Genomic DNA, 23,026 nt, shown 5'->3' on the forward strand with positions numbered 1-23,026 from the left:
GAAAGGGAGATGAGAGAGAGCATGGGACAGGACGAATGATAAAGAACGAGAAAGGGAAAGAGAGAGGGCGAGAGACAGAAAGAAAGTTATTTGGCACATGGACAAACATTGCAGAATCACATCGCTATTATACGACTGTATTTCCATGAAAGAGCAGTCAACTTCGAACGCCTTTTACCTCATCCTTTGCATGGAACAGAAATTCACTTCCGTCTTTCGTTCTGAAACAGAAGAACAGAGAAGTTGAGGGTAACACACAAAATGGTAATCTATACAACATGTCCCCGATTGAAGGCAGAGTACTAACTTAAGTGTAAAGACGTTTTTCTTCTTCTTGTATCCAAGGGTGACGTCGCAGTGGCAGTGGCCGAGGTTGAGCATGGGCTCATTGTTGTAAGGTGTGGTGGTGTTCTTAGCGTCCTTATAGAAGCCTATCTCTCCTTTGTTCAGCACACAGTACAGGTTGACCCAGGATCTGCTGTAGTGGGGGGGAAACGGGGAGCGTTCAGCCAAAACCAACCACAGGCTTAATGCCACCTAACCTCACTCACCTGGGGCGTTCAAGATGACTGGCCGCAGTGGGCCGAGGGAGAACACACTGCCGAACAAACAAATGAACCGCCGACCGTAGCGTGCATAGGTGCATTCACGTAGCTTACCTTTGTGGAGAGGTAGGAAGAACAGCCAGCAGCAAGGAGCAACAGGAGAGAGAAAAAAAACAGAGACTTTGGTTAAATGACAGTATTGGTATTCGTGAACTTTCATCTATCCTCTTAAGACGATTGAGTGTAACACATAAAAAGCTAGGCTTTACCTTGGCATGTACATAGCATTACATGTACATCAGAAACATTCATCCAATTGGTGAGTGAGCAGTGGGACTCATTTGTGGGATAAGTCTGTTGCGTTGCGTGTCAGCCATGGCCTCCAGGGGGCAGTGCAGCAGCGAGAGGCGGACGGTTCAGTCTCCGGGGCCAAAGACCCATGGTAGGCCACCAAGCATGGCCGACTGAACGAAACGTCTCTCGGGAGGAAGCGGAGTGATGTGTGGCCACTGCAGGGACCTGTGCGGGTAGCCTGGCTATGGCTGCATATCGTACTGGCTATGGGCCAGGCCAGAACCAGCACCAGGTTCGACCTAAGGCTCAGCAACAACATCCATCAACCAGACTGCTCTCCGTCAGGGCCAGTGTTGGTTAGGCACCATGCATGTTGCAAGCAGTGGAATGGCTGGTGGCTATCTCTTGGTTGAACTCTCATTCTGACACACTTCTGATCAGAGGCTAAATAGAGATCTGAAGTTTCAATAAAATGCTAGAAGAGCATATGTTAAAGCAAATAGCTATTTTCAAATAGGATGCTAGAACATATGTCAACTCAGAATTCTATTTTCAATAGGTTACAAGAACATATGTCAACTCAGGTCGTAAGCTCCAATAGGAATGTCTGAACATACAGTGTCAGACCAGCGCTAAAGCTCCAATAGGATGCTGGAGTATATGTCGACCGAGACCTATGGCACCAATCAGATGCTGGAACATATGTTAATGTCAGTGACATGCACCAATTGAACATTTCGTAGGTAAAGTCAGTTGTTCTGTTAGCTTAGCATGCTCATAAGATCATGCCTGTTTGTAATATCATCATACTCCTCCGTTAGGAACCTGGATGCCCACCTGTTAGAGCTCTTCCTCATGGTCTCGATGTCCAGCTTGCGGAAGAGGAAGCCCTCGTGGTGGGCTGTATGGCTGGGCGGCTGGGGGACTGAGGGGCTCACGCTCTGGGCCATCCCTGGCTCTGGCGCCGAGCGTGACCGCCGGGTGGTGGCCTCTCCTGCAGATGGGTCCTTGGGCCTGGGTCTCCGCCGGGGCTTGGGGCGGTCCCGTGCTCGCGGCCGATCTGGACGTCCGGAAGACTTCTCTGGCACGCCGTTTGGCACTTTAGGAACCTCCCCTCGGGCCTGAGGAGAGAGAGGGCAGAGCTTAGACTGTAAATACAAGCCGTTAAACACCCTCATTAATAGCATTTATGTATAGATAACTCTATCGTGTAATAAAGGCGGCATAACTGGTGAACGGAAGACTCACCGTTGCTGCCTCTCTCTCTTTTAGCTGCTCCACTATGTCAAACAGGGTCTGGCCGCCTGACCTTTTCTCCCTGTAATCAACCAAGATAAAAAGTGATACACCTTTCTGCAAACAGTGTCGTGGAAATTCTAGCCAAAAGTAGAGAGACTGTAGATTCTTCAAACAACTTTATTATAAGATTTGCAAATCTGGAGCAGTTAGCAATCCTCTCAACAGTGCAGAGTTAATAGCCCAACGAACAGAGTTGGCTCTCCGCTTTTATAGAAAGTACAACCTCTGTCTTCGTGGCAGTTTAGCAGGTGTGTGAGATCTTGGTGGGACATAGTTTACAAACACGTGATAATGCCAGTTTTGTTACTATCTAGCTGCTGCTGCTCAAGCTAGCTTTTGTTCTCTTCATATCTCCACACAGCTGTGCCCTTGAAAGATACCAAAAGAACAGGATGGACTCAAACTGTGGTCACTCTCATATGGCCCTTTGTCTTCGGCCGCATGACCAAGTTACACAAAGACAAGAATGGAAGAACACCAACTTCTTCTTAAAAGAGAGAAATAGACCGTGTAAAAATACAGGTTTAAGACGTATTCAGCACATATGCATAACAGAGTTTGTTATTTTCCCACCATAACAGCACTTAACGACTCCAAAGGCACAATGTAGTACTCACGTAGAACGTCTGTCTGACTGCTCCTTGGCTGTGTCGTGTTCACTGGACTCTTGTCTCTCCGTCCGGTGGCGGTCTTTCCTCCGGCCTTCGTGTCCGTGGCCCTCCTGCTCGCTGGACGTCTGCCTCTCCAGCTTCTTCTCTTTGCGCTCGGCCCGTTCCCGCCACACCTCCTGGGGCAGCTCATCCCGCCGCGCCTGGATCATCAGCACCTCACTAGAGTGCTGGCGCTCCAGCCTGGCTTCCCTGTGACTGTCCCTACTGTCCCTACTGTCTCTGTCCCTGTCTCTCTGCTGGGGCTCTGACCGGCTGCTCCCCGCCCGGTGGTCTCTGCTGCTGGGCTCGCTATTCAGCCTCTCCCTGCCCATCCCCTCCCTCCCCATCTCCTGGAGTACCACCTCGGCCATCACCGGCATCACCGGCGCTGGCTCCATTAACACAATATCTCTCTCCCTCTCTCTCTGCTCCCTCTCTCTCGCCTCCTTCTCCCTCACCTCCTTCTCTCTCACCTTCTCCAGCCTACAGGCCACCAGCATGGGCGTCACCATGTCGTCCATGTGTTTGATCTTAGGCTGCCGGAGGTACTGTGAGGCTTTCACCTCCACTGCCGTGGCTGCACCAGTCACCAAGCTTGCAGCTATCCCTTTGGCCTCGACCGCGGGGGTGACCAATCCTACTGCCAACCCTCTGGCTTCTGAGGCGGCAGTCCCCAACCCTGCTGCCACCCCTCGGACCTCCATGGCGGTTGTGGTCCCTAAATTTGTTGCTACCCCTCTGGCCTCCATGGCGGTTGTTCCCAGGCCGGCTGCCACCCCCACTACACCTCCAGCCACTCCCCCCATCACGGGGATGGCCCAGGCCTCCAGGCTGCTGCGGTAGCCACTGGAGCCGTTCATGATGGGGGTGTAGTTGGCCACGGTGGATCCCAAGCGGCGGGCCACAGAGGAGGGCAAGGGTTCCTGGGAGGGCCTTTCAGCTCTGTGCTCGGTCTGCTCGTAAATGATCCGTCTCATCAGGGGGGAGCCCTGGCTCCGGGCAGGGGACGTCTCCTGGGGGTCCAGGAACACCTTTCGACCCAGCAGGGGGGTGGGAGGGAGCTTACTCTGCTCTGCTTTCATCTTCTCCACCTGGAACGAAATCGAGGTTAACTAAACATCAGCACTTCATAATTGAATCTCCTCCACAACAAAATTAAGCATACCGTAAACATGAAGCCAATTGACAAGTCACTTCAAACAAGCTGTGCTCTACAACCTCTTGTAAGCAACCAGAAGAAAGACAGCATCAGCTAAGGGGAGTGTTAGTTAGCTAGGGATAGTGACGGACCGTGGTGAGGCGTCGTAGTGAGCTGAAGCGCTCCTCCCAGGTGGCGGCAGCCTTGCGGAAGGCCTCGTGGCGGCGAATGAGCTGCTCCACCTCGTCCACACTGGCACCCAGCTCCTTGCTGTTGATGAAGGGCTCCTGGGCCGTGAGCCATGCCTCGGCCACCACCGCTTCCTGGGCAAACTGGTGCACCTCCAGCACTGAGGCAGAGGAGAAAGAGGAACTCAGTGTCTGAGAACAATTGGAATCACATCCCTCACACTGTTGCTCAGTTGTAGCTTACTGTGGTTCCAAATTATGGAATGGCTTGGGATAATATCAAACAGAGACTTGAGGTGCCAGGTACTAGAGTAAGTTACATTCAGGTAAAGTCAGGGGGGACTCACTGTGCTGCAGGACCTCCCAGTGTTTGTCCCATTTCTCAGACAGCTCGTACTGCTTGGCCACCACTTTATCCAGCTTCTCCTTGATCTAAAAATACATTTCCATTGAGTTTAATCTAAACTAGTGACTGTAAATGTAATCTAAACTACAGTACCATCCTCTATGTTCTATGGCAGAACCCTGTCAACAGTGCTGTTACCTCCTCAGCAGCAGGGTTGCGAGCGGCCAGCAGCGTCTTGCCCATCTCGATGCACTGCAGCACACTCTTACTGCGTGCCTCCACCTCGCTCTTCAAGCTCTGGTGGTAGTTCATCAGTACCTCCACTGAGGACACATCCCTGAAAGGACCAGAGAGTCCAGAGCCCGTTATATCGCTGTGGGGAATGCTGACAGTGAGGGAGAAGAGCACAGGGTTACACACCCCGGAAGACAAGGGCCAGATCAGCACCATATACACCACCAGGCAGCCATTTTGAAAATAACACTGTTTATTGCTATTTTAAAACATGTTTACAGTGCATTGCTTGAAATGTTTTCATTATAATTGTTGCTAGGCCTATAGTATTTTAACAAAAAATATAACCTTTTTCTCTTGCTCACCTCACTTTCATTGAAGGTGTATGGCCTAAACCATAAAAATACAATTGTAACCATGTCCACTCATATACCTTGGATTGTCCCCTGTGCCGATCTGAGAGATGATGCTGTCCATCCACATGATCTGGTCTCGCACCACCCCGAAGAACCGCAGCTTGTCTGTTGCCGTGGTGATCTGCACTCGGCACTCCTCACAGGACGTCAAGAGCTCCTTCCAGCAATGCATCACTTCCTGTTCCCGGCCGGCGATGGCCTCAGCCTTCTGCCCGGCGTAGATGGTCCGGAGCTGACCCGCACTCTCCTGGAGCTGCCTCACCTGGACACAGATAGACAGCGACGGGTGGTAAATTACATAGGAATAACTAAAAGTACTGTGGAAAAGTACTTACTGAACAAGTATGAGAGAATCTTCACGTGAAGTGTTATCACATTGACCTCTTGTTTTGTTCTGTCTTCCTTTTTAGTCTCGTGCTAATAAAATAAAGTGATAGTGGGGGGGGGCCTCACCTGAGTGACGAGCAGCTGGATGTCGTGTTCGAAGCTGTGCATGAGCCTCTGCAGGGTACTGGTGTTGGCAGTGCCACCCTGGCGTGCCCGCACCTCGGGCAGCCTCCGCTGCTTATCATCAATTTGGGCCAAGATCTGCAACACAAGGCGATAACAGACAATCAGAGACACATCAAAACACGACACAGACCTATATCCCGTAGCACTTCTTATGGTAGAAACGCTACCTCGCGGCAGTCGGTGAAAAACTTGTGGAGTTGGTGCGAGGCGGCCAGCATCTGTGCCCGGGTCTCCATGAGCTCCAGGAGGTCGGCCCAGGCCTCGTTCACGCCGTCCTTCCACTCGGCGATGGTGGAGGCCTCGGCGTGGCCGTAGTCGATCAGCTCATCCACCATCTGGTTAACCGCCGTCACACGCTCCTGACCCAGACTGCCCGTCTCCGACGCAAACTCTGTGAACTTCTCCTGCAGGATCTGAAGGGAGGAGAGAGGAGGAGAGAAATGAAGGGATGATCAATATCTATTTAGCCAAGCTAAGCACTGTTGCTAAAGCAGTAATAGGCTACTTATCAAAACAAATTGCGTTGAAATACATACTACTTCCTTACTAAGCAATAATACACAGTACTGTATGCCCTTCTTTGAGCCATACATGTAGACATATTAACCCCTTCCCAACAGGTTTCAGACAAACACTATATGCCATTTAACAGACGCTTTTATCCAAAGCGAAGTGCTACGAGATATAGGTCTGTGTCGTGTTTTGATGTGTCTCTGATTGTCTGTTATCGCCTTGTGTTGCAGATCTTGGCCCAAATCGATGATAAGCAGCGGAGGCTGCCCGAGATGCGGGCACGCCAGGGTGGCACAGGGTGGCATGATCAAATACATTTACGTATGGGTGGTCCCAGGAATCGAACCCACTATCCTGGCATCGTAAGCGCCATGCTCTGCCAACTGAGCTAAAGAGGACCACCAGCCCTATCATATTGTTGAAGCCTTTGTCCATTCAGGCTCTGAGAGGGGTCCCACTGACCGTGACGTGTTCAAAGTCCTGTCCCAGTTCTGGCGAGCTGGCCACCACCTCCCTCTCAGCGATCCACTGCTCCAGTTCGTCCACCTCATGGTTGAGCTGGTAGAGCCAGTACTGCTGCTCCAGACGAGACTTCCTCTCCTCCACCAGGTCCTTCAGTGACACGTACAGCCGGTCCATCTGAGACTGACACTTACTGATCTGCTCACTGATACACATACACACACGCAGGCAGGTAGGCACGCAGACACACATACACATAAGCACACACACACACACACACACACCAGAGACAGGGTGAAATTGAGGGGGAATGTGTGGGAGCTGAGTGAAACACATTTTGACATGAAAAACCATGAGCTGGTTTTACAGGGTTGAGTTCGCAGGAGGAGTAAATGTGAGGAGAGGGCTTACAAAGCAAACTTAACAACATGAGACAAACATGGGCAACCCATAAAAACATCCATACCCTACTAGTGCAGAGACGCCGGCATTGGCTAACAGCTAAGATGATAGAGTCGTTAGCGTTAGCTCTGACACCAGAGACAGAGTAGTATTACGGACCCACTGCTGACCCTGCTGTCACCATGATTCACTCTGCTGCCATAACAGAGCAACAGGAGTCCATGACTGGCCAACTTTACTGGACTACCTTCTCTACAGGGATAATGTCGTTCAAGCCGTTTACTACCGGAATACTAACTCAGCACCTGGTAGACAAAGACTGTAGAGGCCCTTGATCCTCTTCAATCAAGTCACAAACTGAGATCCTTGGTTCTCATATAGGGGATTTGTTTTGAGCTTTTAAGGCAGTATATTAAATGGGTATTTCATGGCACACTCACTTTAGAGCTGCTATAACCAACTTTCGATCCCACGAAAGCCTTGGTAATAGTGTGGTGACAGGTTTGTGGGGCACCAACACTGACCTGTCTGGATGTCCCATCTCCAGTAGCTGTCTGCACTGCTGGGAGAGAAGGCCTATCGTCTCAGCGTAGTCCTCTATCGTCTGCTCCAGTACCAGGTGCTTCTTCAGTAGCTGCAGGGTGCTGGGCTCATCCTGAGGGGGAGGCCACAACACACTTACAGTCCATTCTCACAAACCTTGACATGCTAACGATTCAAGTGCGTGCAGTGTTCCTCACAGGACGTTGGTGGCACCTTAATTGGGGAGGACGGGCTCGTGGTAATGGCTGGAGCGGAATCGGTGGAATGGTATCAAACACATGGTTTCCATGTCTTTGATGCCATTCCATTTGCAGTGTTCCGGCCATTATTATGAGCCGTCCTCCCCTCACCAGCCTCCACTTGTGTTCATATACAGTTGCTGATGTCTGGAGGGACACAATCACATTGCATTACACCTATGCAGATACAACTTTTTCCTCTTCCAAAAAGCCAATCGTCTCTTACTGTAAAATGGTAACTGGGCAGATTAAGTACATCAGCGCCTGGTGATTGGCTCCTAGCCTCCTACCTTGCCCTTTTCCTCGTTCATCATGTGCAGCTCCTGTTCGCTGAGCCAGGCCTCCACCTCGGCCGTGTCAAAGTAGTACTGCTGGGCCTGGTACATGGAATCCAGCACCAGCTGTCTTCTCTCTGTCTCGGCCCACAGCAGATTCCACAGCCCGCTGAGCTGCTCCAGGCCCGCCCGCACACAGTCAGCCTCGGGGCTGCGGATGGAGGCGATGACATTAGCTCGTTCCAGGACATCCTCCACCCTCGCCCGATGGCCCTGCAGCTCCCTCTGCAGAGTCTGGGGGGGGGGGGGGGGGGGGGGGGGGCAGAAAGACGATGTCCAGTTAGATATGTTACAGTATGATAGACATGTACTGTAATGATGTGGTTAGCCTCAGCTAGCTGCCACTCACCTGGTTTTTCTTCATGAGGTGCTGCACAGCCTGTAGACTGGAGCCGTGCTCCTGAGACGCGGCGGCAGGCAGCCGCTCCTGCACCCACAGCTGCAAACACATCACAAGTGAAACTAGCAAAGGAGCACTTGGGAACACTGGTAACTTTTCGATGGTTATCACCAGCATGGTATTGCATCAGCTTAGTGTTACATACATCTTTTATCAAGATAACGTCTTTCACAAACAAAAAAGGGGGTTAGTCGCCAACTTAAGCAACACTTTTACCCTTGCCGATGACACTTGTAAGTCACATGTCTCTAAGTGTCTGTAGGTGTGCGTGGTGTGTGTGGGTATAATCGGAGGAGGATCAGGACGGCCACTCACTATCTCGTCCTCCAGGTCCCGGCCCACTTGGTGAACCTCCTTGGAGGCCAGAAGGATGCGCCGGCGCTCCTTGAGCGGCTCGATGAGGCGGACGATGCGCGTCTCCACGGCGGCCTGGCGCTCGCCGACCGTGTCCATGACCTGGCCCTGCTGGGGGATGGAGGCCGCCGCCACCTGCAGCTCCCCCACCTCCGCATACCACTCCTCCATCTGACGCTCCATCGTCTGGAGAGAGGGAGCGGGGGAATGGACAGGGAGTGACAGATGAGATAGAATGGAAGCAAAGGGGATGGAATCGAAGCGTTTGAGGAGGGGCGAGTGAAGGAAGGAGGGAAGACGGACGGTTAGGAACTAAAGAGAGGGAGGAAGTCCATGGGACAGCGAGAGGCCTGGTGAGTATGGAGAGGATACATTGGTCCCTGTATCAATCACCTCTCACCAAAATATCCTGGCAACATCCAACTCAGGAGAAAGCCATGGCTTTCCTAGGTGTACATGATAAGTTGCTCTATCTGTCAGTCTGTCATAACAATGTATGAGAAGTGTTTGGATGATAGCTGTTAGATCTACTGCAATTGACTACAAGGCAATTACTCCTCCAGAGTGGCCATATAGCTGTCAGGTAGTAATTCAGAGGGGGATGGTGATTCTCACTAAGGCAGTGACACTCATTTTAAGACAGAAACATCAGGTTAAGATCACCAGGGAGGTGGAGTAGTGTCACTGAGGCTAACTAGTTTAAAAAGTGGGCCAGATGCAAAGAGCTGTTGTATGAGTGCCATGGTAAAGTGAATTAGAGTAGGGGGCAGAATGAGGCCGATCAATCCCTTACGAATTCACATGATGATTTGACTTTGGGAATTCTAAGGAATTGTGAGGAAAAGAGCCTTCGGGATGGCTGCCTCAGTACCTCCATCTGGTTTAATGAATCCCCTGACATTCTCAGAGACGCATATCAGAGACTAGCACGAGAATAAGCACACTCTCTATTGGCTTATACACAAATGTTACCCCTAAGCATATGCATTGAATCACCACTTTAGAGAAATAAAATAAAACATGGGAATTGAACATTATTTCTAACTTTGACAGAAATGGTCCTTGAATTAATAGACAGGACAATTTCTTAGCCTCACACAGACAAAGACACGCACAGTCGAGTGGAGATTTTCATACATTTCCATATGAAGCGAAAGGTTAGAGTTTCAAGGATGAGACAGTGATTCTGCTCACACCATAGATCACAGAATGATCAGCAGGACAGGATGAGGTAGTGGATGGAAGGAAGCGGAAAGAAAGAAAAAAAGATCAAAACTGGAGTACGAAAGGGATAAAGAAAGAAATTAAGAGAGAAAGAAGGAAAGGACAGGTAGGTTAAAGAAAGGAAAGAAAGGACATTAAAAGAAAGAAAAGATAGGAAAGGAAAATAAATCAAAGGAAATTAAAGGAAATTAAAGGAAAGGAACAAAGGAAAGGAAAGGAGAAGATCAGAGTACCCATGAGAGAATGAACTTAAGTGAAAAGGTTACTGTACCCATGAATGGAGGTTGGGTGATGGAGCGTACTGTACACAAAGCACAATGGCAGGCTGAAAAGGAACTGTAAGCAGCCCTTAGCGGCAGCATGCTGTTGGAGAGGAGAATGAGAGATGTATGATGAAATGATAAGCTGTGGGTTGGACCCAGTAGTGGTGACAGAACAGGGGTAGAGCATCCTGGACAGGAAAAAACATGAACCTCCTCCTACTGTATCGGTTGTTGGCTAGCATTAACATTAGTGTTTATTAACATAGGCTACATTTTGTCTAAAAGTAATTGTCCAGTGAAAATCTCACTTTTAACAGTTCATACTCTGTTAACTCATACCCGGATAATGTTGTTGACTCATCCTATACTCATATTTGTGGCCAAAGAATAAAATAACATTTTTAAAATACATTAAAAAAAGAAACACTTCAAACTTGTATCTCAAAAAGACCGTTTATAAAATGCTTGCTATTTCCTGAGGAGGATGAGCTGGCCAATCAGCGGTCTACTAGCATGAATATTTTTTAGGACCGGTATACACCCACACACTTCTGTTGTTGGGGTACACCCACACTATTCCAACACAGAAAATCTGCTTTTTAACATACACAATTATTTAACTCATATTGTAATTAATTATAGGTCATATTTCATAGAAGTCTGGTAACACTGGACAGTTACTTTAACCCAATATGTATTGTAGAGCCATGCTTTGGGTGGAATGGTCTGACTCTCCAATGACAGCCCATTGGAGTGCAGGCCAAGCTTACTGGTGACGCGTTGAGTGCCAATTGCTCTTGTTAAACAAAAGCCTATGGCAGCCTGGCTCATTTAAGGCACGTAAATGAAGAGAAAACAGCAAGGCATTCAGAGAAAATGGATGATAAAGGATTAGTAATTCACACAGCACAACCCTAGGTTTTTATATATAGAGATAGACTGCGATATTCAACAGCTTTAACCTAACTAAGATACCATAGCAACACCATACCCAACGATATTCCCAACTATTCTAAACTGATCACAAAAAAACAAAAACTGTAACAGTAGTTGGACCATATAACAAAGAGGAAGAGACCTGGAGCTTCTTGAGCTGCTTGTTGACGCTAGTCAGGTCCTGACCCTGGTCCACGTAGCCCAGTTGTCCCTCCAGCTGGTGCAGCCGATGGTCCAGGCTGGTGTAGCTCTGCACCAGCAGGTCGGCCCGGTTGGCTTCAAACAGCTGGCGGGCCTTGGCCTGGGTGGTGCTCTCTAGGTCCTGCCAACACTCCCGGATCTCCCCCAGCTTCCTCCGCACCACCGGGCTCAGCTCGGGCTTCTCCTGGATCAACTGCTGGCCCTCCTGGAGGATGGAGAGGGAGGGTGGTGGGGGGTGGAGGGGGCAGGTGGAGGATAGGAAGAAGACGTTGAGAGAGAGAGAGATGTAGGATGGGGGGTTGAAGGTTAGGGTAAGGTTGAGGGAACATGAGGAGGGGAGCATGAGGAGGGGAGCAGAGAGATAAAGGGAGAGGGTGATTAGACATTGATGAGTGGAAATTATAATAACATGAATAAAGTCATATTTATATCACTTATGGAACATGGGGTCATAAACAATCTACTGCCACAAATATTGGATTTTTTCCATTGAAATTATTCTGTAAATAGTTCATAGACAGCAACAATTTGTGATTACCACATTGGCAGTTTACCATATCGGAACATACATTTAAGCACTTTGGGACACCTGCTGATGTAAATTTGATTGATATGGAGTTGGCTATGGTTTCCATATATCCTTAATCTGGCAGGTAAATAAAATGGATTCTAAGCAACCACATTAAATGACAAAGAAAATGTTATATTTGCTAGCTTGTAAGCATGAGCTGTGTTTCAGTGGTACACCTTTAAGAGTGCTACAGCCTGGGCTCCAGATCAGCTGCTCCTGACTCTGGCCTATCAGTGCACATCAAATTGGGTTAAAGGGCTGGCTCGGCCCTGGCAGCCCAGAAAACCACTTCAACTTTAGAGGTCAGGGCTCACAGATAAAATACGCTTCTTTTATCATCATTTTACATCCTGATAGAATAATCTGCTACGGATCTCTCCTTTGTCTGTCTTCATCGGTTTGGTTTGGAGGATTTCAGGTTTGACTCTTCTATTGTTGATTTCATTCATTACACTCTCAGGTGTTTTCAGAATAGATACAGATTCTGTCCAGTAAGCCCAACGTAATCGCATAACAACCGCAACCCCAGAGACTAAGCCAGCAAATGAGAGGAGAGCACACTGAGTTGCTGCCTGCCGTGACACACCATCACAGACTCAGAGAGGGGAGAGGCAGACAGACATACACTTGCTCACTTTCTCTGCAGCACTCTGTCCCCCCCTACACTCTCTCTCTCTTTCTCTTTCCGAACATATGTGCTTTATTCCCTCCTCTATCTTCCCATCCCTCCACCTCTTTCCAGCTCTGTCTTGTGCGCCTGAGTGCACGCAAGTCTTCCCGAGCACTGGGGGTTGTAAACTACGCAATCATATTCGCCGCCATGGAGACACATCAGCCAATGACGACCGAAGAGGAGATTTAACCTACCCATGATCAACCCCCCCCCCCCACCCACCCACCCACATTGTAATTCACTCTCTGTCACCGTTTCCCCAAGGCACCATAAAGAGTCTATAGAACCGGTCAAAAAAAACAAATCTATTTGCATTTTAAGCCCCTTTAATGTAATTCACTGATATTAGATAAGTGTGCATTTCATGTGGAATGAAACGCTAGTTAGTTAATTCACCTTGTGCTCAGTTAAAAACATCAGCGTCTCATTCCTCTGAAACACATAACTGTTTCTGCTTACGGCTCAGAACAAGAAAGCATTGAAATATCTCTATTCCATATTCCAGTTGGGAGGACATTTGCTTTGCTACTGTGCTTAACGGCCGCACCATCCGTGGAGCATCCTCTTCCCTCTGATCCCTCTCTGTCGCCCTTCTCATGATCTGCCCACACAAAGGATGTCCTCATTTGGAGACCACACTACAGCTGCACTGTGAAGGGACACACTCCCAACAGTGCCAAAATAGCTCAGCATGCATATGTTGCTTTTTTGATCTCCAGATGAGTGAGGCAGCAAGGGTACTCTACCCAACTCGTAGATGTTGGCAGTATAATGTTCAAAACAAGTTATTTGTAACCAAAGGACAGGGGAAAAGGAGAATTGCCATAATGACCACCAAAATATCAGATGGCAACGAAAAAAAGAATCCTCACTCCGAGATCACGTTCGCAATACCAATCTGTTATTGAATGATAATTACATAAAGTGTGGCCATTGCATTTGGCTGGTTGTGTCCATGGAAGCTATTGTGTCAATATTACTCCATGTGTGAAGGCCTGGAGGCATAATTCTGCCTGGGAGGGCCAGACACAGTCACGTGATTCGGCTGGGGGGTGCAATGGCCAGCAGGCACCAAGAGGAGCCAACATGTATCAATGAGTGTTTTGAAGGAAACGTCAAGCTTTGTGAAGATTGTCCTACGTCCTTCATCACTTGATCTAAAGCCATGCCTTGTAATGAAGCCAGACATTGTCTATGAAACTGATTCTGGGAAGCACATTTATTCATGGAATATTTATGTGTGGATAGTGATGTCCTTTTGATGGTTGATCACCTGGGGAAGTAAAGAAACATGTTAGAGATTGTGGTCGCTCGCCGACAATTGGTTGAGCGTGCAAACCTGTCGTTGTGCGTCGCCCAGGCCAGCATATAACTCTTTGGGCTCGATATTCGGGTGGCGTTAAGGGTGTCACTAGTGTCAAGCGCACGCTCTTTGGCAATATCGACTTGTAAAAGCCTGCGCTCTTCTATTTTCCAACCCTGGCGGCAGAGTTGGTCATTTACCTGTCTTATATCAGCTTGCTTGCGCTGAGGTGGGAGGGGTGGAAATATTTCAGGCGTGACCCTAAAAACGTGTGCCAATGTACCAATTTCAAGCAGCGCTCCTGGTGATACTTAAGACTCACCAAAAGCTGGTCTGAGCAGTACCGCAATTGGTTTTGACATCGATTTTGCCAGCGGAGGCGCACAGTAGCGTAATCAGTAGCCTATAACCAATGTATTATGAATATATAAAGAGCAGCAAAACAGTGCTAGCATCCTTCTGCCTAAGAGCCCTTAGGCCTACTGTACGTGTGCACATATTGCCTTATGCTCACGGAACGAGAGATGCGATTCATGATGTCTTCACCGTCCATGGGTTAATGGTGAGAACGTACATGGCTCAAATGCAATGCAATTTTGTCTGCTATTTCTGGAGATGTGCAAAAACGATCTGTAAGATAGTTCCATGATGTTTATAAAACATGACATTTGCGAGCAATATAACGGTGTGTGGATATTCCACCTTTTCTCTTTATATTGGATCTTTATCCAGCTCCTGTCAAACGTTTGGGTGTCTGTAAAACCCTCCATAGTCTAAGTTGGCTTGTCTGTATTATACAACCGCGGGGAGAAATTATAGTGACTGTAACTATATTTAGAGATAGCCTATTTAAAATAAGTTGTTTCATTTAATTAGAATTTGATAAGAATTATACACTGTCTTTTTAGGCCTAGTGAATTTAATCTTACTTACTGCCTACGTAGCCCCTATATCAGTGCAAATGCTATAGCCTATTAAAAAACAAAAAATATGTTTTATGTGAGAAGTAGGCATTGGTCTGACGCCGAACAATAAATTAAATTCACATGAGCACCACGATGCTATAACAAGGTTTTCCAGCACACAGCTTTAACCTACTACAGAAACTACAGTGCATTCAGAAAGTATTCATACCGTTTGACCTAGTACACATTTTGTTGTGTTACAGCCAGAATTCAAAACTGTTTCATTTGAGTATTTTGGGGGGAATTTCTTTGCAAATGTATTGAAAATGAAATACAGAAATATCGAAATTACAGTGCATTCGGAAAGTATTCAGACGCCTTGACTTTTTGCACATTTTGTTACAGCCTAACTGAAAAATGTATTAAATAGTTTTTTTCCCTCATCAATCAACACACAATACCCCATAATGACAAACTAAATACAGGTTTTTATACATTTTTGCAAATGTATAAAAAAAACAACAACTGAAATATCACATTTATATAAGTATTCAGACTCTTTACTCAGTACTTTGTTGAAGCACCATTGGCAGCAATTACAGCCTGAAGTCTTCTTGGGTATGACGCTACCAGCTTGGCACACCTGTATTTGGGGAGTTTATCCCATTCTTCTCTGCAGATCCTCTTAAGCTCTGTCAGGTTGGATAGGGAGCGTCGCTGCACAGCTATTTTGAGGTCTCACCAGAGATGTTTATCGGGTTCAAGTTTGGAATCTGTCTGGGCCACTGAAGGACATTCAGAGACTTGTCCCGAAACCATTCCTGCATTGTCTTGGCAGCGTGCTTAGGGTCATTGTCCTGTTGGAAGGTGAACCTTGGCCCCAGTCTGAGGTCTTGAGCGCTCCGGAGCAGGTTTTCATCAAGGATCTCTGTACTTTTCTCCATTCATCTTTCCCTCGATTCTGACTAGTCTCCCAGTCCCTGCCGCTGAAAAACATCCCCACAGCTGCCACCACCATGCTTCACCGTAGGGATGGTGCCAGGTTTCATCCAGACCTGACGCTTAGCATTCAGGCCAAAGAGTTCAACCTTGGTTTCATCAGACCAGAGAATCTTGTTTCTCATGGTCTGAGAGTCCTTTAGGTGCCTTTTGGCAAACTCCAAAAGGGCTGTAGTGTATTTTACTGAGGAGTGGCTTCCGTCTGGCCACTCTACCATAAGGTCTTGAATGGTGGAGTGCTGCAGAGAAGGTTGTCCTTCTGGATGGCTCTCCCATCTCCGCAGAGGAACTCTGGAGCTCTGTCAGCGTGACAATCGAGTTCTTGGTCACCTCCCTGACCAAGGCCCTTCTCCCCCAATTGCTCAGTTTGGCCGAGCGGCCAGCTCTAGGAAGAGTCTTGGTGGTTCCAAGCTTCTCCATTTAAGAATGATGGAAGCCACTGTGTTCTTAGGGACTTTCAATGCTGCAGAATGTTTTTAGTACCCCCCTCAACACAATCCTGTCTCAGAGCTCTACGGGCAATTCCTTCAACCTCATGGCTTGGTTTTTTTCTCTGACATGCACTGTCAACTGTGGGACCTTATATTGACAGGTGTGTGCCTTTCCAAATCATGTCCAATCAATTGAATTTACCACAAGTGGACTCCAATCAAGTTGTAGAAACATCGCAAGGATGATCAATGGAAACAAGATGCACCTGAGCTCAATTTCGAGTCTCATAGCAAAGGGTCTGAATACTTATGTAAATAAGGTATTTCTGTTTTTTATTTTTAATACATTGCAGAAAATTATAAAACAATTGTTTGCTTTGACATTATGGGGTATTGTGTGTAGATTGATGAGGGGGAAATTTAAAAAAACAAAATTGCAGAAAAGGATATAACGTAACAGAATTTGGAAAAAGGGAAGGGGTCTGAATACTTTCTGAATGAACTGTACTGTACATACAGTAAGTATTCACACCCCTGAGTCAATACATATTAGAATCACCTTTGGCAACAATTACAGATGTGAGTCTTTGTGGGTAAGTCTTTGCACACCTAGATTTCGCAATATTTGCACATTATTCTTTTTAATATTCTTCAAGTTCTGTCAAGTTGGTTGTTAATCATTTCTAGACAGCAAGTCTTGTCTTAGATTTCTATTCCGATTTAAGTCAAAACTGTAACTATAGGTCACTCAATGTCATCTTGGTAAGCAACTCCAGTGTATATTTGGCCTTGGGTTTTAGGTTATTGTCCTGCTAAAAGGTGAATTTGTCTCCCAGTGTCTGATGGAAAACAGACTGAACAAGGTTTTCCTCTAGGATTTTACCTGTGCTTAGCTATTCTATTCTGTTTATTTTAAAGATCTCCCTAGTCCTAGCCGATGACAAGAATACCCATAACACGATGCAGCCACCACCATACTTGAAAATATGAAGAGTGGTACTCAGTGATGGATTGTGTTGGATTTGTCTCAAACATAACACTTTGCATTCAGAACGTAAAGTTCATTCCTTTGCCACATTTTTGGCAGTTGTACTTTTTTTTATTGCAAACAGGATGCATGTTTTGGAATATTCCTTCCTCTTCGGCAACTGAGTTAGGAAGGAAGCCTGTATCTTTGTAGTGATTGGGTGTATTGATACACCATCCAAAGTATAATTAATAACTTCACCATGCTCAAAGAGATATTCCGGTGCCCCCGCACATTGACTCTGTACCGGTGTCCCCTGTATATAGCCTCATTACTGTTATTTTACTGCTGCACTTTAACAATTTGTTATTTTATAATTTACATAATACTAATTTTTCTTAAAACGGCATTGTTCGTTAAAGGCTTGTAAGTAAGCATTTCACTGTTGTATTTGGCACATGTGACAAATAACATTTGATTTGATTTGATATTCAATGCCTGCTTCTTTTTACCTAATCAATCCAATAGGTGCCTTCCTTTCCTAGACAGTGGAAAAGCTCCCTTGTCTTTGTGGTTGAATCTCTTTTGAAATGCATTGCTTCACTGAGGGACCTTACAGATAATTGTACAGTATGTGGGGGGTAAAGAGATGAGGTAGTCATTTAAAAATCATGTTAACGTAACGGTCGTCGTATGGAGTAGACCAAGGCGCAGCGGGTTGAGTGCTCTTATTTACTTTTATTAGAACACTTAACAAAACAAGAAAACGAACGAACGAACGAACGAACGAACGAACGAACGAACGACAAACAGTCTTGCAGGCTACACAAAGCAATGCAAAAACAACTTCCCACAAACGACAGGTGGAAAAAGGGCTACCTAAGTATGACTCCTAATCAGCAACAACGAAGTACAGCTGTTCCTGATTGAGAGCCATACCAGGCCAACACAAAGAAATATACAACATTGAAAAACCATAGAAATACAAAACATAGAACAATACCCCAAAACCCCGACAACACAAAACAAACACACCCCTCCCACGCCCTGACCAAACTACAATGACAAATAACCCATTATACTGCTCAGGACGTGACAGTTAAACATGATCATTGCAAGCATAGAGTCCATGCAACTTAGTATGAGACTTGTTAAGCGCATTTTTACTCCTGAACTTATTTAGACTTGTCATAAAAAAAGGGGTTGAACACTTATTGACCCAAGACATTTTAGCTTTTCATTTTTAATTCATGTTTAAAAATGTCTTAAAACATAATTCCACTTTGACATTATGGGGTATTGTGTCTAGAGCCAGCGACACAAAATTTCCATTTAATCCATTTTAAATTCAGGCTGTAACACAACAAAATTTGGAAAAAGTCAAGGGGTGTGAATACTTTCTGAATACACTGTATGTTGGTCTGTTGTACTTCCAACAATGTGTAGGCAGGTTGTTCCAACCTTCTCAAGCAGCCTAATTCATACTATTAGAGGAGGTGCTCCCACAATAATGTGATTGTTTTTGTTCATTCACTCAGTACCGTGTGAATGTTAATTTCTCTTGCTTGTAAAAAAAAAAAAAAAAACCTGTCTATAACAGTTCCATTTAATCACATAGCTAACTAAGTTAGCAAGCATGGCGTTTTCTTTTGACTACGCACAGGTCGCGCAAGCAAGCAATGATCATCATGATTACCTGGATGCTTCATGTGCAACCCCTGCTACTTTTTACTTGTGGATGGCAACTTCAGGTTTTCGGGAACACATTGAAATGTAACTTGACACTGTGTTTATCAGCCAGTGCAAATGTGGATCATAATGACAAAAAGAAAATTGCATTGACATTAATGCATAAGGTCGAATTTGCTCTGGGTCTTCAAACAACGACACGTCTGTTCTGGCGTGCGCATGTACTATGAATTAGCAGCGTGGCAGATTTCCCAAAGTTCCCAAAGTCTGGTGTGTCTAACTGGCTACAATAGCAGCTAAGGACATTCGCTAGCTTATTTGTTGATGTCCGGGTCAGCAGTTTAAACATTTTTCTACACCCACAATAACATCTGCTAAATATGTGTATGTGAACATTTTATTTGATTTTATTTGGATTTCAGCCATATGAAAAATCTCCCATAGCACAATATACCTTGCTTGCTAACTATCTTCCTTTTGCTTCTCATCTAACCGGTGTTAGATAGCTAGCTACAGCTGCTAGCCTTATACCAGCTAGCTGCTACTGTTTCGCAGCAACCAAGTTGCACCCGGTTTTAGAACTCTGAGATTCAGCTGAAAAGATAGTCAGAAATGCTACAAAAAGGTAGCACATCATTGGTTTATATTGGGCAGAAATGTGCACGTGAGAGCGGTAAATTGTGAATTGAATCAAAACTGTTACACCTAAAAACGTATTCAGTCAAATGGATCTAAGTCTAATGGTCATCTTATGGACGATGTATTGGCGTACACATGATGGTTGGGAGATTTGAATTTAACCTTGAGATTCAAAAATGTTAGCGCAACTATAATGTTTTACAATGTATTTCCATATTGAAGCAATGCAATTAGAATAATGTAGACTGCAAACATGTTAAAAATATTTAGCAAATATGGGGCAGGGTATTTAACGGAATAGGCTATAACGGACTAATATTCAAATTGGAGATGATGACAACGCTCTGATTGGCCAGTGAAGGGCCAAGCTTCGACAAACCCACAACTTGATTATTCATTAAAACCCAACCCTTTCGCGCCACCGCCAGCTACTGCGCCCATAATTCTGGTTGTGAAAATGGCACAAATATTTCTGACACACCCCCGAACCTATAACGCTACCGCCAGCGCTAAGATTTACCATTGCTTTAGGTTTGTCAAAATAGAGCCCTTTATGTTCACATATTTATCGATCATAAAGCAGAACTACAATGTGAGCATGTTTGACAAATTAAACGTTAAGGTTAATCTAAATGTAAATGATGACCTTGATTTTTCTTGTTGATTGAAGAGGGTTCTGTTCATTTCCTCTGAGAATTGATGGGCAAATGGGCGTGTTCCAGCGCATGGTTAAAGGTACGGTTAATGCAGTAGTAGCTTATTCCGGGGGGACGTACATGTTTACATCCCAGATTGTGTTTCTGCTCTAAAGCATGGAATAGTACATGTATTGAAGTGTGTGCTAGGAAAATACTTACACGTTTGTTAACTGAACATGTTTGGTATTTCATGCCAACCGGTAATTGATCATGATATCAATTGGGTTGTTCTCATTAGTCAAATGCATTATGGGTAGTGTTATTTAAAGCCTTTCATTTCCTTGTTAGAGAGAGAGAAAGGGTAAAGTCGGCATACTTCTGGGTTTGCAGGTATTATTGAAATCTGGGTTATTCATTTGTGCTCTATTTGATTTAGTTCATGTTCCATGTGTTGCAACATCCAGTTTATTATTTTTGTATGTGTTGTACAGTCGCTGGCTAAGTCTTGCAAATAAAAAGCCTAAATCTGGCAAGAAAAATCTAATCTGTATTACTGTCTCCTTACTGTTAAAATCCTACCACTTGTTCAACTTCACAAGCCTACATATTGTAACACAGTATCCTGTATTAAGAAAAGCAAAAATGTAGCCAATATATTGTGAATTGGTGCTACAGCGTTACAGCAATGTTCCACTAACCGTTATGAGAACACTGTGATAGCTGGGTATTAGCAATGTCCTGACAGTGCTGGAACATGGAACTGTATGACATAATTGTATGCCACCCTCTACCTCACTGCTATGTGCTGTAGTCGAGGAGGCTCTGACTGTTCTCCCTCTCTGCCTGCTCTCTTCTCACTCTCCATCTCGGCTCACACGCCCCTTATATTGCAGCGCCGGCAAAAACACATGGGTCAAACTCTACTCCCAAAGGGGTTAAGAAAAGAGGGTGTGTGTGTGTAGGATGCTAGTTGTGGGATGCCAGGGACCTAAACAGATGGAGTTGCAATTATAAAATGCAGTGCTTATGTTGTTGTTATGGCATCACTAATGATGTGGTGTCAGGGTAGCTACTGGTAATGATGACTGCTTTCCATCATACATAATCCCGAACACACACAAGCATTGCACGCATGCTCAATGCACACACCACACACGCACCAAAACAAAAGAGAGAGAGTCACTTTTGCAACTTGTCCCGGAGGTCCCTTGTAAAATAGTAAGGGGCCAATGAATTAACTGAGAAACGAGGGGAAAGGGGGGAAAGGGAAGAGGATATTGTTAGAATAATTTGTATGTGTTAAAATAATGACTAAATTGTTCCACTCTGTTATTATAGAATATGGAGATAGGTTTAAGAATAATGGGATGATAAAATTAGGATATGGGGAGATCGGTTAGGATTGTAACATTTTGAGATTATATTCCTTAGTGGGGATGTAAACTGAGTGAAGTTGTAGATTAGGTAAAAGAAAAACATTGGATAGGTGTCAAACCAAGAGGGTCATAAAGGGGGAGGGAAGGTGAAAGCCTTGAAGAATGTGGCCAGTTTTTATGGTTCTTTGTGGTGAGTGGAAAAGTACTGGTTGTTGGAGAAGACTGGTCTAAAGATAAGAATGTGTTTGTATTATAAAAGGACTGAGTCTTGATTTTTGACTTGAGAACGTTCTCTGAATAAACTGTACAGACCTTCTGCAGAAAGCTGAGTCCTTGCCTAATTATTCTTAACCAAGTGTCTTACAAACCTTGGGGATTAGTCAAGGGTTATTGATTGTTAATTTTTATCATTGGGATTTGAAAATTCCCTTAACAATTGGTCCTTCGAGCCGGATTTGAACCAGCGACCTAAGGATAAAGGAGTACTATGAAAACGTAATATAGAAGGCGACATATTAATAACGATTGAAAATATGAGGGTAACCTAAAAATAGAGCGTGTGAAATGAGATATTAACTGAGTCAAAAGTCATAAGAAATGTTAAATCGTATGTGTGTAAGACCGAATACTCTATTGTCTATAAGTAGTGATATAAATATTAATCAGCCAGACACATAAACGTTAATTCGCTCACGTGTGAGACTAATATTCGAAAAAGATCACCTCTATAGATAGGTTTAAACTAGGTCAGAGACGTAATGGTATGAATATAGATCGCCTATCGAAATACGTTACAGAGGGATAGTCTGACTATTCCGAGAGGGAGGAATTAATGGTTAATGATTTGAGTAGGTCAGAGAGGTAAGACCTAATATTCTATCAAAAAGTCATAAAAATAATTCATCTGAATTCCTAGAAGGGTAACAACGGGAAGAGTTAACTAATAATAGGTAGTAAAACCTCCAAAGAGGTCCCGGAATTAAGCGGGGAGGAGAGATATGAAAGGAAGGGAAAGAAAGTAGCCAAGAGTATCGAATGGCCACTCTAGGAGAGATAGCCGAGAAGGGTGGAGATGAGAAAAGACAAAGGACCCGTAAGAGAGATATAGTAAGTGCGGTAGGGGGAATAGTACACCCAAAGACAGAAATAGAGGGGTTTAGGGAGGACATGGAAGGATTGACCGAAAGTTTTAAACTAAATACTGGGGAGCTGGAATGAGCAGTTAGACAGATAGTGGGAAAAGATTGGGCAGCCGTGAGGGGAGACTGGACCCCAGGACAGGGGGACAGATTTGTTCTGCAGTGGACTGCAGAGGGAAATTATCAGGATAAACTCAATCA

General features: G+C 45.4%; 1 protein-coding gene across 8 annotated transcripts in view; it reads right to left on the reverse strand.

Moving 5' to 3' along the window:
- Window positions 1-23,026, reverse strand: part of LOC115205993 (spectrin beta chain, non-erythrocytic 4) — a 68,235-nt gene that overhangs the window by 3,913 nt on the left and 41,296 nt on the right. For 3 of the 8 annotated variants that reach the window (XM_029772483.1, XM_029772481.1, XM_029772487.1), the window contains 17 exons: window positions 11,437-11,700; window positions 8,833-9,057; window positions 8,467-8,556; window positions 8,073-8,351; window positions 7,525-7,655; window positions 6,599-6,803; window positions 5,791-6,036; window positions 5,564-5,698; window positions 5,128-5,372; window positions 4,659-4,845; window positions 4,462-4,546; window positions 4,079-4,275; window positions 2,756-3,879; window positions 2,088-2,157; window positions 1,677-1,960; window positions 308-478; window positions 179-221 (listed from right to left, as the gene is read on the reverse strand). In XM_029772483.1, coding sequence (XP_029628343.1) covers window positions 179-221; window positions 308-478; window positions 1,677-1,960; window positions 2,088-2,157; window positions 2,756-3,879; window positions 4,079-4,275; window positions 4,462-4,546; window positions 4,659-4,845; window positions 5,128-5,372; window positions 5,564-5,698; window positions 5,791-6,036; window positions 6,599-6,803; window positions 7,525-7,655; window positions 8,073-8,351; window positions 8,467-8,556; window positions 8,833-9,057; window positions 11,437-11,700 — 3,981 coding nt within the window. The other 5 variants (XM_029772484.1, XM_029772482.1, XM_029772488.1 and 2 more) reach the window with 4 other exon arrangements.

This window comes from Salmo trutta, chromosome 13 (assembly GCF_901001165.1).
Source record: "Salmo trutta chromosome 13, fSalTru1.1, whole genome shotgun sequence".
NCBI classification, from domain to species: Eukaryota; Metazoa; Chordata; class Actinopteri; order Salmoniformes; family Salmonidae; genus Salmo; species Salmo trutta.